At 47.2% G+C, this 15,941-nt stretch overlaps 1 protein-coding gene and 1 long non-coding RNA gene across 4 annotated transcripts in view; one reads left to right on the top strand and one right to left on the bottom strand.

The window, feature by feature from the left end:
• Positions 1-262: 262 nt before the first annotated feature.
• The window catches only part of cica (capicua transcriptional repressor a), a 35,130-nt gene continuing 19,451 nt past the window's right edge, over positions 263-15,941 (bottom strand). For 2 of the 3 annotated variants that reach the window (XM_070436196.1, XM_023974865.2), the window contains 13 exons: positions 15,610-15,785; positions 15,171-15,309; positions 14,153-14,235; positions 12,967-13,870; positions 12,424-12,563; positions 12,096-12,256; positions 10,133-10,695; positions 8,720-8,943; positions 8,387-8,532; positions 5,048-5,199; positions 3,536-3,679; positions 3,067-3,192; positions 263-2,866 (listed from right to left, as the gene is read on the bottom strand). In XM_070436196.1, coding sequence (XP_070292297.1) covers positions 2,580-2,866; positions 3,067-3,192; positions 3,536-3,679; positions 5,048-5,199; positions 8,387-8,532; positions 8,720-8,943; positions 10,133-10,695; positions 12,096-12,256; positions 12,424-12,563; positions 12,967-13,870; positions 14,153-14,235; positions 15,171-15,309; positions 15,610-15,785 — 3,245 coding nt within the window. In that variant the 3' untranslated portion in view covers positions 263-2,579. The remainder of the gene's footprint in view (positions 2,867-3,066; positions 3,193-3,535; positions 3,680-5,047; positions 5,200-8,386; positions 8,533-8,719; positions 8,944-10,132; positions 10,696-12,095; positions 12,257-12,423; positions 12,564-12,966; positions 13,871-14,152; positions 14,236-15,170; positions 15,310-15,609; positions 15,786-15,941) is intronic. The other variant, XM_070436197.1, reaches the window with a different exon arrangement.
• The window catches only part of LOC139023309 (uncharacterized), a 376,026-nt gene continuing 366,635 nt past the window's right edge, over positions 6,551-15,941 (top strand). The window contains exon 1 of the long non-coding RNA XR_011474445.1: positions 6,551-7,030. This is a non-coding gene — a long non-coding RNA (uncharacterized lncRNA). The remainder of the gene's footprint in view (positions 7,031-15,941) is intronic.

The raw sequence follows: 15,941 nt of genomic DNA, 5'->3' as shown, positions 1-15,941 counted from the left end.
AGTCGACAGTGTTGGGGAGTCACTGGTTGACGTTCRCTGAATTCAGATTCTCTTCTAGTCATCCTTTCAATTATCAGTACGGGCTCACAACTTTAGGCAAAACATGGGGGTGTCTACATCCACATAGCATAAAGTAGTTCTTTGTTATTACAGACCTTACAGGGGTAATTCCATTGGAATCTTGGGTCAGTTGTACAGAGATGGATTCCATTATACCAGCACACTCACATTCACTAATCTGACTCAGAACAAAGACAAAGGATATTGTGTTATGTCTTTAATATTTTCAATATTTAGTTTTTTTGTGTGTTTTGTTTAGAAATATTGCACATGGTCAACATGCCTGTTTATGAGCTAACACTCATCTCTCTCATTCTAAAATTCCTTCTCCAAGGTAAGGACAGTTTATTTGAAGCACAATCATACAGTGTACACGCATACATGTGTGTGTGTGTATGTATGTCTGTTTGTTGCGTGCGCACATGCATGTTCATGGAATCATTTCAGGCCTCACCTTTGCAAGATTCAACAAATCTTTGACAAATTCTATGTCTTTGATCTTGGACTATCTCTTTAATATAACAAATCAAGATGTCATATAATAGTCCTTGTGACTGTAAAAATACTGCCTCTAGAATACGTGAAGAACATATGATTGATAATGTCTTATTGTATGGTATGTGAAGGAATCTGGGTGTGGCTGATTCCATACATGCATGTGCRCAAACACACACATCATCTATATGCACATATGGAAATATATATATTTTCACACATCCAACTGTATACAGAGAAATAAAGGTATATCCATAACTACCCCAACTCTTCCCAAAACAAGTGAAGAGGCAAAAAGTGCTATTTGAATTTCTTTGACTTTAGTTAGTTAGCTACGCTCTATCTCTTCAAATATAGTAATCTCAGATCATTCTTCTTATGCCATTGTTATTAGAATGGGTCTTCTGACTGTACTGTAAATATCTATGGCACAGACCCACATAACCCAYCCATTCCAAATATCGTATTGCACCATTTAATAAGGAAAAAATAAAGTGGCAGAGAGGGAAGAGAGAGGGCTCCAGAGAATGCCCTGCAGGGCTGGTCTAGGATCTGCTTTCCCTGAACTAAACCCTAACCAGAGCCATCCTGAGCTACATAACAGAACTGACCCTGGACCAGTGCTTAAGGGCACTTTCTAACAACACTTGGATAGAGGGGCAGGGAGAGGAAGCAAGGGGGGAAGGAAAGGGGCTAGAAATGGAAGAGGGGGGATTGATAACAACAAGGTCATTTCTATGAAACAATCTCTAAAAACAATACTTTCCTGATTTAAGTTGCAGTCACAAGACCACACATTGTGCAAACACCTGATTTCAACGTTTAAAAACAAACTGCCTTCCCCCTCTATGTGTCTACTGAGAAGTCATGGGAGAGGGGAAATGGCCCAAAGTAAAATTTAGAAGAGGGCTCGCGTGGGCTGTTTCAAAACCCCTTTTATATAAGTTTATGCTGGAGAAACACCAATAAGAGCCACGAGAGAAAACAGGCCACATAAAACGTGTTATTTCCACTGCAACAATACAAGATAAAACAACATATCCACTGGGTGACTCCTAGAAGTTGATTCAATATCTACTTTTGCTTGTGAAGCCACTTGGTAGCCAAGTGAGCCATGTCACATCATCTGCTTCCGGTGTCCTTGGTGGAATCCGCAGCCTCCACTCGAGTTGACCAATGAATGGACCATCGTCTCGTTCAGCCTTTCTCTGTGCTCTGTTACAGMCAACCATTGTTGAGTTTGTTGCTTTGTCACGCATCACCCTTCAATCTTTACATATTTCATATCTCATAATGGCGTCCACAAGGGGGGAAACCCCAATATACAACATCCTCTCCAGCCAATAGGAACTCAGTCTGTCTGTGACAGTGATAACTGATTGGGCCAGGGATTGGGTCAATTGTCACACTGAGTCTCGCCTCCCTTTATCGGGAGCCAATGGTATCCATGCTTGACTCACTTTCTACAATCGCTAAAAACTGTGCAGGCCAATGGCTTGGTCAGGCGAATGTTGAGTAGACTGATAGACTGTGTGTGTGAGTCCATTTCAGTGCTGTCTGTTGTTGCAGCATAGAGGGGCTGTGGAATTTCAGTGGAGGTTACATTTGGATACATCCCAACCACTGTGCTGAGGAGTGGAGGGAGGGAAGTCAAGTCAATGGCAAACTGCATCCGCACAAATTGTTACAACGTGCCGTTGTGTATGGTCATCTTTCGTGTGACAGTGCTTGTGACTGCCACCCAAGAGTAACAGTCTGCGTTGGTGGGGTGTGTGTGTATGTGCGAGAGAGACAGAAAGAATTGTGTGTACCACAGAATGTTCTGTATCAAACTACAAACTACAAATGTGCTGAGAGTACGGCCAGTACAGAACTGTGCCGACRAGATACTGAAGCCGTGTTACTACATGTACAAGGACATGCAGTGGGTCACAACAACACTCTCTCTCTCTTTTGTCACTTTCTCTCTATCTACTCCATTCTCTTGTTTTTCTCCTTCTTTCCATCCCTCTTTCTTTCCATTCCTACAATTTACCCAAACTCCTGGGCTCCTCGGGACTCCTCCCTCTTTCTCCGGGCTCCGTCCCTGTACCATCTCGAGTGTTAGTATTTGAGGAGCCGTTGGCAGCGGAGGTGGAGTCTGTTGACCCCGGGACCCCTGTTGTTGACCCACCGGGCTCAGAGATTCCAGGGGTTCCAGGTGTGGCTGTCTGCATGATCTTCTGCCTCACTTCCCTGATCTTCAGCTGCAGACACCCCTTGGAGGGAAAGGTGTCTGAGTAGCGCGCCTGGAAGGCTGCAGTGGCCTGGGCTAGAGGAGGAGAGGAGGGAAAGCAGATGAGCCCTCTGAAGAAAATAATTGAAGTGCAGCATTCACGTGGTTGTATCAGAGACTAGTTGGTTGTAATCTGGTCTTGCTCAACCGCAAAGCCAGTATACAAAGTGACCAATGAGAGTAAACAATTCTGCTACATTAGTCAATGAGAGAAGCAGATGGTGCCGGTTGACTACCTGAAGGGAAGAACCCGTGTTCCTGGAAGAGCTGCATGACGAGAGCCCTGCGCTGGTCCAGAGTCCTCCGGAGAGAGGAGTACGGCACTCTGTCCATCTCCCCCAAGACATCCTCAGACTCAGCAACTAGAGAGGGATACATGAGATGCGAGAGAGATGAGAGGAGAGAAGAGCGGGGAAAAGATGGTGATTGARAGAAGTGAGAGATGAGAGGAGTGAGTAACATGAAGAGGGAGTGAGAGGAGAGAAGGGTGATTGAGAGAAGTGAGAGAATGGAAGAATGGAGAAAAGAGGAGGTAACGAAAAAATCAAAAGTAATGAGTGAGAAAAGAATGCAAGGAGGAAGGGAGTAACTAAGGAAAAAGCTATTGGGGTCTACCAAAAGTAGTGCACTATGTAGGGAATAGGGTGCCATTTAGGACACAARACATAACCTATGACAGACTGTCGTACACTCCACACTATTTACCAGCTCTGTCAAAGGTGAAGATGTCCCCCTCACACTTGACGTCGCTCTTGGGTGTGTTGGGCTCCGAGCTGCAGCTGGAGAGACGGCTACGAGCTGCAGTCTTCCTCCTGGGAGAGCTGGGGTCCTCTGCAGACGAGTCCAGGTCTGAAGGGGAGGAGGAAGAGAAGTAGAGGAGGAAGAGAAGAGGAGGAGGAACAGAAGAGGATTGGAGAAGAGGAGGAGGAAGAGAGGATGAGGAAGAAAAGGGGAGAGGAAGAGGAAGAGAAGAAAGTGAAGAGAAGGGGAGAGAAAGAGAAGGAGAGGAAGAAAGGGAAGAGAAGGGGAGAGAAGGAGAGGAAGAGAAGAGGAGAGGAAGAGAAGGGGAGAGGAAGAGGAGAGGGAGAGGAAGAGGAGAGGAAGAGAAGAGGATGATACAGAAGTAGGGGAGGAGGAGGAAGACAGAGAAAGAGGAGGGGAAGAGAGGGGGAAAGGAAGAGGATGATACAGAAGAAGAGGAGGAGTAGGAAGACAGAGAAAGAGGAGGGGAGGAAGAAGATACAGAGGAAAAGGAGGTGGTGGTGGTGAGTGAGTGAAGAAAGAGGAGGCAGATATAGAATGAAGAGAAGGCGTTTTTAACTCCAGAATCCAATAGAACATGGAATAATATTATCATGTATTTCTGGTCTTGACGGAGGAAAGAAATCCGTTCAAATTCATTTTAGTGGCTGTGCTAGATTCATATTACATTTTCTTTTGAATATGTTGGACAAATCTCTCCCTAGTCATGCTTGTTTCAAGATATGGCTTAAAYTTAAACCTCCAATCCCAAATCTTGAGACTGACCAAGACAGCAGGGAAGATTATCGGTATGACACTTCCCTCCTCTCTCCAGGATATTTTCCAGGAGACCATCATCAGACAGGCCAGAAAGGTCATATCGGACCCCACACATGCACTGAACAGAGTTCCAGCTGATGCCATCTACGAGGCGTTATATGGTGCCTATATGCAGGCTGAACAGATATAAATATTCACTTGTCCCCGAGGCAGACGTGGGAGATGGCAACGACGGACWGGAGCTGGCCTGTAGGCCTTAAAGGGATACTTCGGGAATTTTGGCAATGAGGCCCTTTATCTACTTCCCCAGAGTCAGATGAACTCGTGGAAACCATTTTAATGCCTCTGTGTCCAGTATGAAGGAGGTTGGAGGTAGTTCCGCGAGCCATTGCTAACTAGCGTTAGCGCAATGACTGGAAGTCTATGGGTATCTGCGACTAGGTGGAACTGCCACCTAGTCACAGCCTTGCCTGACATGAACTTATTAACYTTTTTGTGTGGGTGGGGAGGGTGGTGTATGACGGGGTGTTATTCTCAATTGATTCTATGTATTTCTGTATGAATGTGGAAGAGGCTGCACTCTCTATTGTCCAAGTCAAATTTCAATAATGTTAGAGATTCAATGTGTATAGCGGACAGGCTAAATTTATAAACACATTTTTCATTTTTAATGCTATSTCTCTGTCTCTCTCTCACCTGTGGAGTTCCTCCTTTTCTTCCGGTAGCTGCCCAGTATGGCTCGGGGGGAAGTGGCCAGACTCTGGAGGGTGGGAGAGGGCAGCACCTCTTCTGGTCTGAACTCTGGCAGCTCGGCAAAGCGCTCCTCGAAATAGGACCCCGACAGGACCCTGGTACAGTTGAAATAGAGTTAGATTTTATGAGGCCCATGTTGGGATCGAACCGTACCCGACTCCTAAAAAGGGCTTAGCTAAAAAGGGCTTAGCCCCCTCACTTCAAAGGTGTGCCTCCTCAGTTTTTCTGAATGGTATCAGCACAATGGACAGAGCGCGCCACGGTGTATGTAGCGGGGCTATGTAAAGCCACTGAGACGGTTAGGTGTGACTCCTCTGGGTTTCCATAAAAAGCGTGAAAAAACCGCTTCTCATTTCTGTTGTAGGCTAAGTGAACAACGTGATACGCCTCCGCCTGTAATATTTGATTTTGATTTATAAAAGGCGGGGTCAAGTTTACCGGTCGGGTGCCATATTGAATGCCGAAATGTCTCCTTGCTCCTCTGCTGTTCCTATGGAGGGGGGGGGGGGGGTGCTCTGCAGGAGTGTCTGCCCTATGATGGGGGTGTGTGAGGTTTTCATCCCGACACTGACTGACACTGAATTGATTATGACAGGAGAGGACAGGGAGTTCTCTGACCCATTCCCCGGGCTTGGAGAAAAAAATGACTGCATCGCAAAATGTTCCTGGGTGTGGCATGGAMGTTGCATCACTGCTGGGGGCTCTGGAGACAACCCCAGGGTCCACTGTTCATCGTGTCGGGAGAGGATGCTTCCTTAACTGCTTCAACAAAGCCCCTGATTAGCCAAAAGGTTCATGGACAGTGTTTAGGTCCTGGGCATCTAGTTCATGGCTGTGCTGTGATGTTCCTTTATTTGCTCTGCCAATCTACATTCACCAAATGGACACGACATGTTGGTCAATACGCATCATGTACCCAGTGCTCGTTTGGAATGTGCCATTCTGCCTTGCTGTCACATGTCCATTAGTTTGGGTAGTGTGTACCTTTAATGTGGGTGGACAGAAATACTGAACGGTAATGATTTCAGTTGCAGGGAGAATGACCAGTGTTACGTCCTGACAATGTTTATGAGGTTACTGCTTATGAATGAGGAACGTGTCTCCAGCATCATTAAATATGTTGAGACCAGAATAAGGAGAGGGGTGTGTGGCGAAGAGGTGCTATAGCCACTTCCCTCTCCACTATTGCACACTGACTCGCGCCAATTCTGCCCCACTATTTGTTTTATTGTGTCAATGTTTATCAATGCCCTGTGAAATATACACAAGAGTGTACAACATTTTAGGAAGACCTTCCTGATATTGAGCTGCACCACTCCTTTCTCCCTCAGGGCAGCCTCAATTTGTCTGGGCATGGACTCTACAAGGTGTCGAAAGCTTTCCACAGGGATGCTGGCCCGTGTTGACTCCAATGCTTCCCACAGTTGTGTGAAGTTGGCTGGATGTCCTTTGGGTGGTGGACCATTGATACACACGGGAGACAGTTGAGCGTGACAAACCCAGCAGGGTTGCGCCAGGCACCTACTACCATACCCCGTTCAAAGGCACTTAAATACCTCGTTCAAAGGCACTTAAATACCCCGTTCAAAGGCACTTAAATACCTCGTTCAAAGGCACTTAAATACCCCGTTCAAAGGCACTTAAATACCCCGTTCAAAGGCACTTAAATACCCCGTTCAAAGGCACTTAAATACCCGGTTCAAAGGCACTTAAATACCCCGTTCAAAGGCACTTAAATACCTCGTTCAAAGGACCTTATATTTTCTGTCTTGTCCGTTCACCCTCTGAATGGCACACATACACAATCCATGCCTCAATTGTCTCAAGGCTTAAAAATCCTTCTTTACCCAGCCTCCTCCCCTTCATCTACACTGATTCACGTGGATTTAACAAGTGACATCAATAAGGGATCATAGCTTTCACCTGGTCAGTCTATGTCACAAAAGGAGCAGGTGTTCTTAATGTTTTKTACACTCAGTGTATATTCATCAGTGAAGTTAYTATTAATGTCTACATATTCCCCCATTAATTTAGAATGTTTGGTTAGGGAAATGTTGATAATTCATTCAATATAATATATATTCATAGCATTCTTATTCTCCAAAAGGAAACRTTGTTTGGAGAGCTCACAAACTACGCAACACTTGTGATAAAGAACTTTTGGTTTATTTAATTGCATTTACCATTTACCTGTCAATTTCTTCATTGTCTTTGTTTTGGAGAGCATAAGTCTGGTTTCTCCGTCATGTTTAATGTCGTGTGAACGTGCATACAGCGCATTCTGAAAATATTCAGACTCTTGACTTTTTCAACATTTTGTTACATTACAGCCTTATTCTAAAATGGATTAAATTACGTTCTGTCCTCATCAATCTACACACAATACCCCCATAATGATGAAGCGAAAACAGKTTTTTAGTAATGTTTGCAAATGTATTTAACATTTTTAAACAGATATACCTTATTTACATAAGTATTCAGACCCTTTGCAATGAGACTTGAAATTGAGCTCAGATGCATCCTGTTTCCATTGATCATCCTTGAGATGTTTCTACAACTTGACCTGTGGTGGACATACCTGGCCTGCRTGCTGAGAATAGGACTGGCCAAATGTATTTAAGTGCCCATTTTGGGATGTTCTAGTTAGTTCACGTTTGGGTAACTCAACGGGAGGTTGTATTTGAGCCTGGTAGACCCCACCAATGCATTATTGGTTAAGACAGGTTTTGCCTGATGAGATTATTTTGAACTTTGTATATATATTTGTAAATACCACCGTCATCTTTCAAACACCAGCGCTGTGTAAATAAATCCAACACTCATTTGCACCTCTACCTGCCTGCCTCCTGAATATTTGCCCTTACGACTGCTAGAAAGCCCCTATTTTACGCTGATACAGCGCAGCAGAGAGAGGGTAGATTTCCAACCTGTCACTTCAAAAGCACTCAATGATCTMGGAGTCTCTGCATGTGAACGTTATGTTTATTGTGGTGTGGCGTGATATAAGCAGAATTCAATACAATTCCAATGCAAGAACCCCCCCAGAAATGTAGCCCTCTCGCCGATTACAACTGCCCCTTTAGTCAMTTTATCCTGGCGCCGGGTCTGGATCGAACCCTCAACATTACTGATGTAAGCAAYAAGCTCCAACCAACTAATTCCCTGGCTACAAAATCTTCTCCAATTGGTCATAACTGTCAACTGTCAATACATGTTTACTGTCAACTATGATGACATTTTCATTTCCTCCCATTGCCCCCTCCCCCAATCCCTGCCACTCACTTGTCAATGAAGTCGGAGGGCTTTCTGAGTGGCGGAGGGCGGAATTTGGTCTTCTTGGCTGAGGGGGGCGCGTCCCTGTCAGTCTGTGGGGCAGGCGGAGGAGTGTCCTGTCCTGTGGGAGGGTGGGGAGGTTCCCTCGGTCCAGCCTGGAGGGAGGGGGGGAGGAGAGAGAGAGAGAGAGAGAGAATAAAATAAGGAAGGATCAGTAACCATACCAGCAGCCTCGTCCTTGATCAGTGTTTGCGATAATTGTTTGCGTCGCAATAATCGTTTGCAGGACGATTAACAAATTAATTGCATTGCTTTTGCAATATCTATAGAGTCGTCTCTTACCCCTTTGCTGTGGCCCCCGTTGCCACTGTCCCCTTTGTTGTGGCCCTCATGGGGCCAATCATCTGTCTCCCTGGACCTCTCTGGTTCAGGTGTCCCACATTCCATCTTTATCCCCCTCTCCCTCTCTCCATCCACGTCTGTCTGTTTCTCTTTGGCATAATCTCTGGCATCGTCCGTGTTCTCTTCTTTCACGTGGCTGGCTCGACCACCGTTTTCTTCACTCCCTGCAGGAAAAGACACGATAGTGGCTCATGATTCCTAGTAAAAATACACTACATGACCAAAAGCACCAGCTAGTTSAACATCTCATTCCATAATCATGAGCATTAATATGGAGTTGGTTCCTGCTTTGCTGCTATAACAGCCTCCACTCCTCTGGGAAGGGTTCCCACTAGTTTTTGGAACATTGCTGCGGGGACTTGCTTTCATTCAGCCACAAGAGCATTAGTGAGGTCGGGCACTGATGTTGGGCGATTAGGCCTGGCTCGCACTGGGCGTCGCAATTCATTCCAAATGTGTTCGATGGGGTTGAGGTCAGGGCTCTGTGCAGGCCAATCAAGTTCTTCCACACGATCTCGACAAACCATTTCTTCTGTGTGGACCTTCCTTTGTACACGGGGGCATTATCAGGCTGAAACAGGAAAGGGCCTTCCCAAACGGTTGCCACTAAATTGGAAGCACAGAATCGTCTAGAATGTCATTTTTCTAAGGGTCCTAACCTGAACCATGAAAAACAGCCCCAGACCATATTCCTCTTCCACCAAACTTTACAGTTGGCACTATGCATTGGGGCAAGTAGCGTTCTCCTGGCATCCGCCAAACCCAGATTCGTCCGTTGGACTGACAGATGGTGAAGTGTGATTCATCACTCCAGAAAACGCATTTCAACTGCTCCAGAGTTCAATGGCAGCGAGCTTTACACCACTCAAGCTGACGCATAGCATTGCGCATGGTGATCTTATGCTTGTGTGGCGGCTGCTCGCGCCATGGAAACCATTTTCATGAAGCTCCCAACAAATCATTTCTGGTGCTCGTTGCTTCCAGAGGCAGTTTGGAACTCAGATTTTTATGTGCAACACGTTCTGTGAGCTTGTGTGGCCTATCACTTCGCGGCTGAGCCGTTGWTGCTCCTAGACATTTCCACTTCACAATAACTGCATTTACAGATGACAGGGACAACTCTMGCAGRGCAGAAATTTGAAATWGCCAAATCCACTATTTTGAAGGGGTGTCCACATACTTTTGTATATATAGTGTATATAGTAGCACAGCTAGTTAGAAAAGAGGCAACTATAGCAGAAGAGGTCATAAGCAGAGAGGTGAGGAGAGGAGAGATGGAGGTGAGAGAGGAGGAGGGGAGGTGAAAGGGMACAGAGTGAGAGTGAGGGCAGGCGGACTACAGTTTTGACGTACCTGTTGGTGTGTTGCTGTTGGACGTACCCATTGAGTTAGCACCGGGTTTGCTATGTGCCTCGACAWCCTCTGTCATCTTTTCTTTCTTTATGCTTTCTTTCTTTATCTGTGTCTTGGTCTTCCTTTGGGCCTGTCCCTCGACCTTTGGCTTGTGCTCCATCTCTGCAGTCAGGTGTGGCATTCCCTCTTCATGTGACCGGGTCACGTCCTTTGAACCCTGGACGCCGACAGCCAAGTGTGATGATTGGCCGGACACTTCTTGAGCCAAATTGGGGGGCACGGAGGTCATGGTAACCACATCTGGYGCCAGGGTGACGTTCTGGGCCGGGTAAATGGTGGTGAGGAGTTGACGTCCGGTCCCCGGGGCTCCAGGGGAAAGGGCTGGGGCTAGCCAGGGTGGTTGGCCCGCTACGAGAGGGTGCACAAGGGCTTGGCCGGCCGGGGCGATGGCGGTGAAGCCCAGGGTCGTCAGGGACGATGGCAGGTAGGCGGGGCCTGAAGAGGGAGGGGCCTGGACTGTTGCCGTGGAGACCACTCCGGTGCCTGATTGGACATAAGTGATCCTAGAGTAAAGGAGAACCAAAATGCAGGAGGGTCAGCTATGTACACATTGTTCTGATGAAGGTCAATTGACAAAGGCACAGCCACAATAAACTAAAAGTCTGCAGAGGTTCTCTTGTCATTAAAACCACGTGAAAGTAATAGTGGGACATACACACTGAACAAAAATATAAACGTAACATGCAACAATTTCAAAGATTTGACTGAGTTACAGTTCATTTGAAGAAATCAGTCAATTGAAATAATTTCATTACGCCCTGATCTGTGGATTTCACATTACTGGGAATACAGATATTGGTCTGTTGGTCTGTTGGTCACAGATACGTAAAAAAAAAAGGTAGGGACATGGATCAGAAAACCAGTCAGTATCTGGTGTGACCACCATTTGCCTCATGCAGTGCAACACATCTCCTTTGCATAGAGTTGATTATGCTGTTGACGGTGGCCTGTGGAATGTTGTGCCACTCCTCTTCAATGGCTGTGAGAAGTTGCTGGATACTGGAGGGAACTGGAACACGCTGTGTTCTACGTGGATCCAGAGCATACCAAACATACTCAATGGGTGAGCTGTCTTCTCAGTATGCAGGYCATGGAAGAATTGGGACATTTTCAGCTTCCAGGAATTGTGCCCAGATCCTTGCGAAATGGGACCGTGCATTATCATGCTGAAATATGAGGTGATGGCGGCGGATGAATGGCACAACAATGGGCCTCAGGATCTCGTCACGGTATCGCTGTGCATTCAAATTGCCATCTATAAAATGAAATTGTGTTCGTTGTCCGTAGCTTATGYCTGTCCATAACATAACCCCACTGCCACCATTGGGAACTCTTCACAATTTTGACATCAGCAAACCACTCACCCACACRACGCCATRCMCGTGGTCTGCGGTTGTGAGSCCGRTTGGACGTACTGCCAAATTCTCTAAAACCACGTTGGAGGCGGGTTATGGTAGAGAAAGGAACAKTAAAATCTCTGGMAACAGCTCTGGTGGACATTCCTGCAGTCAGCATGCCGACTGCATGCTCCCTCAAAACTTGAGACATCTGTGGCATTGTGKTGTGTGACAAAGCTGCACATTTTAGAGTGGCCTTTTATTGTCCCCGGCACAAGGTGCACCTGTGTAATGAGCATGCTGTTTAATCAGCTTCTTGATTTGCCACACCTGTCAGCTGGATCGATTATCTTGGCAAAGGAGAAATGCTCACTAACAGGGATGTTAACAAATTTGTGCACAAAATGTGAGAAAAATAAGCTTTTTGTGCATATGGAAAATGTATTGAATCTTTTATTTCAGCTCATGAAACATGGGACCAACACTTTACATGTTGCGCTTATGTATATTTTTGTTCAGTATATATACTGGATAATCAGACGTTTCTCGTAGGTTAAAGTGAGTACCTTGTTGGAGGCGAGGTTAGCAACACGGTCTGAGGGGGTGTGATGSCAGGAGTCATCACAGTGGCTGTTGCCATGGATACAGGGAAGGAACTCCCAGGATGCACTGCTCCAGCAGAGTGGACATTTGTCTGGACCCTCGGCATGGGGGCGATCTGGATAATCTGTGCAGGATAACACACACATCAACAGGTCAGCCAAGAGGCTAGTGGTCCCCATGCATCAGCTGCATGGAGCATGGGTTGTGTGTCATTACTCCCGCAGTAACAACACATTTTTTCGGAAAGTTGCTGTTATATTGTATGTAATGCTTGTGTGTAATAATCGGTACCTTGCTTCCTGGTAGAGCACCATTTTGCACAGGAAGGGGAGGAGCCACCAGGGAGCTGGGCTGAGGAGGAGTAGAGCCGGTTCTCGCTGTTGCCATGGGAACCAACATCTTGCTCTGCAAGACTGGAGACTGGGCTTGGACTGGTGTGTGTGTGTGAGAGAGAGAGTGAGAGTGAGAGTGAGAGTGAGAGTTAGAGTGAGAGAGAGAGAGAGAGCAAGAGAGAGAGCGAGAGCGAGCGAGAGAGAAAGCGAGAGATGTTGGTTTAGGTAAGACTGTGTTGGCATGATAACTAATGACAACCATAAGGTGATGAATCTCTCACTGACAGGTAACATTAAAGTGTTAGACTAAACAGAGGGTTACACTTATTCTGGGCTTGAAGGAGCATTCAACTAACTCACCCCCCCAAAAAATAAAACTTAGACTTGAATGAATTTTGGATGGTCGTAAACATATCCCCTTTGTATAAAACAAAGTACCCTCCCCTTTTCCATAGGTCCTCCCCTTTTCCATCCCTGTCGGCCAATCTCTCCTCTCTCTCACCTCTTTCTCCAGGGCTGACCCCTCCCACTGTGGCATATCTTATTTCCACTCCTGCCCCCGAATGTATTCCATTGGCCAGGGAGACATGTGTGGGCGGAGTGGAGGGCAGCGTGCRRACGCCGGTTGGCTGCTGGGTTAGCTGGGGGGAGGGGGTCTTGGGGTTGGCGCTGACAGATGACAGGGTGGGCAGGATGTACTGCACCTGGGTGAGGCCAGGCTTGGCACCGCCAGGGGGGGTGAGAGAACTGGCAGGAAGGAACTGGGGCTGCAGCAGGGGGAGGGGGAGTGGCAGGGTGCTGTGGGTGGAGCTTAAGAGAGGCTGAGGCGGGGCTATGAGCTGTATAGACTGGTTGGGGAAAGCACCTCCCAGCACTAGACTGGTGACCTGCAGCCCCCCCGGCCCCACACTCACGGGATTTGGAGAGGACGAGGACAAGTACCCACCCCCTGCTGTGAAAGGCCCGCCTCCTGCTCCCGGTCCTCCAATCAGAAGCGTGGCTTTCTTCTCCCCAGGCAGTGCACTGATGGCAATGGAGCMTTCCATTGGCTTGCTGGCGATGGGGATGGGCATGCTGGTGATGGGGCATACCATGTTGGTCACCATGGTGGGGGCCATCCGGACTGCACCGAGCACCTGGGTGAGTCCATAACCCAGAGCAGGGGCCGAGGTGTTGGGCGCCGATCCAGGGATGGAATTAGAGGGAACGTGCCCCCCTCCACCCCTTCCTCTTTTGGATTCTCCACTTCCCTCTTCTCCTCCCTCCATCCCTCGTTTTCTCTTCCTCTCAGAGCTCTCTCCGGCGCTGCCCCTTGTGTCCCCCTTGGTAGAGTCGGAGTGAGAGTCGGCGTGGGAGGTGTTGGTGGAGGAGGGGAGAGAGGAACGGACCACTGGCTGGAAGGCTTGCTGGAGGGGGAGAGATCAAAGAGAAATGTTAACTAAGGTTCCTCCTGAATTAACTCTCTTAGTGCACCAAYGTAGAATTTAAACTGGATCAGACTCACACCACCTTAGCACGGGTGAGAAGAAACAGTAGGAATCGAATCTACTAGATATCTGTTAATATTCAGTAGGACAATGCTACTTCATTTGGCAGCTCCATTACCCATGAAATCTAAATTGTACCTAGTTAATAGCACCTACAGTCCAAAAGGCTAAAGAGGCTAKACGGCTAAACGTGTAGGGTACCTGTCCATCCGGCTCATCCTCGTCACTGTCAGTCACTCTCTCTTTACACTTGAGGTCTATGGATCCTTCAGGGCACGAGTCCTCTGGACATAAAGCAAAAGGTCCAATCAGACGTGATAGGACAGTAAAGACAGTAATGAAACAATAGGGAACGTGCCATTAAAAATGGACGAATACAAGACAGACAACCAACATCCCAGCTAGGGGGAAATAAGTCATCTGTGAGATAATTCCTGTSGTAAAACACTACAGACTACATGTGCAAGACATTGAGGAGCCATAGAACAGGAACAGTATTAAAACCGTAGAAACAGAATAGGTCATCTATTCTTTTTCTATGAATGCGACAGTGGACATCATAGAGATCCTATTAAATTACTAGAGGAGCTATGTCATTAACCCTCAAAGTTCCAGAAAGGKATGATAATGGCAGCCATTTTGGTCAGGGAGAAATCCAAACCAGTCTAATTGGAATGAATGGCAGTAGAGGCATAGGTGATGTATTTCCAGCATTTCTTTTTTWWATTCTAATTCCTAATTCTATGSTAGCCACACTAAGGGTKCGTTTGTAAATTCACTCTGGCTATCTACTMCGATTTCAGAGCACTCTCGTCCTAGTGTGCCAGAGYGCAGAATAACTGATGAACTTAYGAATGCGCAACACCCGCTGAATATGAACGGTGTCAGTAAACGTCGTAATTCAATTGTTKCGAGCAGCACAGTTACAGTCACCAACCCTCTAGAGTAAAATGGACAGAGTGAGGTGTTCTCYCATTTGTGTCTGGAAGTAGCTAGCAAGCTAGCCAACGTTAGCCAGTTAGCGTGGGTGCTTCACTGACKTTGTGAGGTCAGAACGCTCAGATCATCGCTACTCGTCGGCCAAAGCGACCAGTGTGCACTCTGAACGCTCCGAGAGCGAAACGCTCTGAATTTACGAACGCCCAGAGCGCACTCTGAGCACACTCTGGCACTCCAGAGTGAATTTAGCAACACCCCCTAAATATGACTGTGACCTCACCCATGACATCATCGTCCCCCTCTTCCTCACAGATAACCATGCGCTCCTCGTCGCTGGTCACGTCCTCGCTGGCCCCACACTGTGCCAGGGAGAGAGTAGGGGGGCGGCTGCGGAACGAGCYGGTCCCTTCTCGACACAACTGGGTGAGAAATGCAGAGCCAGAAGTTAGCTCCACGGCTCCATTGGCCGCCGTGCATCACCTGGGTGAGGGCGCCATACATTGGAAGTAAAAATGGGYGAGTTCCCTTCTTACTATGCTAAGTGCTTTGAGATATACTGTAACGCAGTCTGTTACTGTGGAACTATTGCTAAACAGAGAGAGAAGAATGATGGGRAAAAAARRAAAWRMRAAARAAAAAAGGATAAGCAGTGGAAAATGGCGCACAAAATAGGTAGAACGGAAGAAAAAGGGATGCCACTAACTATATCAGTCCTGTACCTTCTCCACATCTCTGGTCCGCTCCCTCCTCTCCAGGCTGTGTACTGCACTCTGGGAGAAGGCACGGGGGCGAGGGAGCTGGCCACTGTAGTCCCCCACATGATGCTCAGAGCCCCCAGGCCAGCCCGGGCCTGCCGTACCCTTCACCTCCATGCCCTGAGACACTGACTCGGGCTCTATGGAGGAGGAGGGGGGAGAAAGAGTCTTAGTAAAACCATATACACATTAAACAAGGCTGGTTTCCCAGACACACATTAAGCGTAGTGCTGGACTAAAAAGCACTTTCAATGGAGATTCTCAATTGAGTTTGCCATTTCGTCCAGTGTCCGGGA

This window comes from Salvelinus sp. IW2-2015, linkage group LG30 (assembly GCF_002910315.2).
Source record: "Salvelinus sp. IW2-2015 linkage group LG30, ASM291031v2, whole genome shotgun sequence".
Classification (NCBI taxonomy): domain Eukaryota; kingdom Metazoa; phylum Chordata; class Actinopteri; order Salmoniformes; family Salmonidae; genus Salvelinus; species Salvelinus sp. IW2-2015.
The sequence above is the reverse complement of the archived record's forward strand: the minus strand, read 5'-3'. Positions and strand labels throughout refer to the sequence as shown.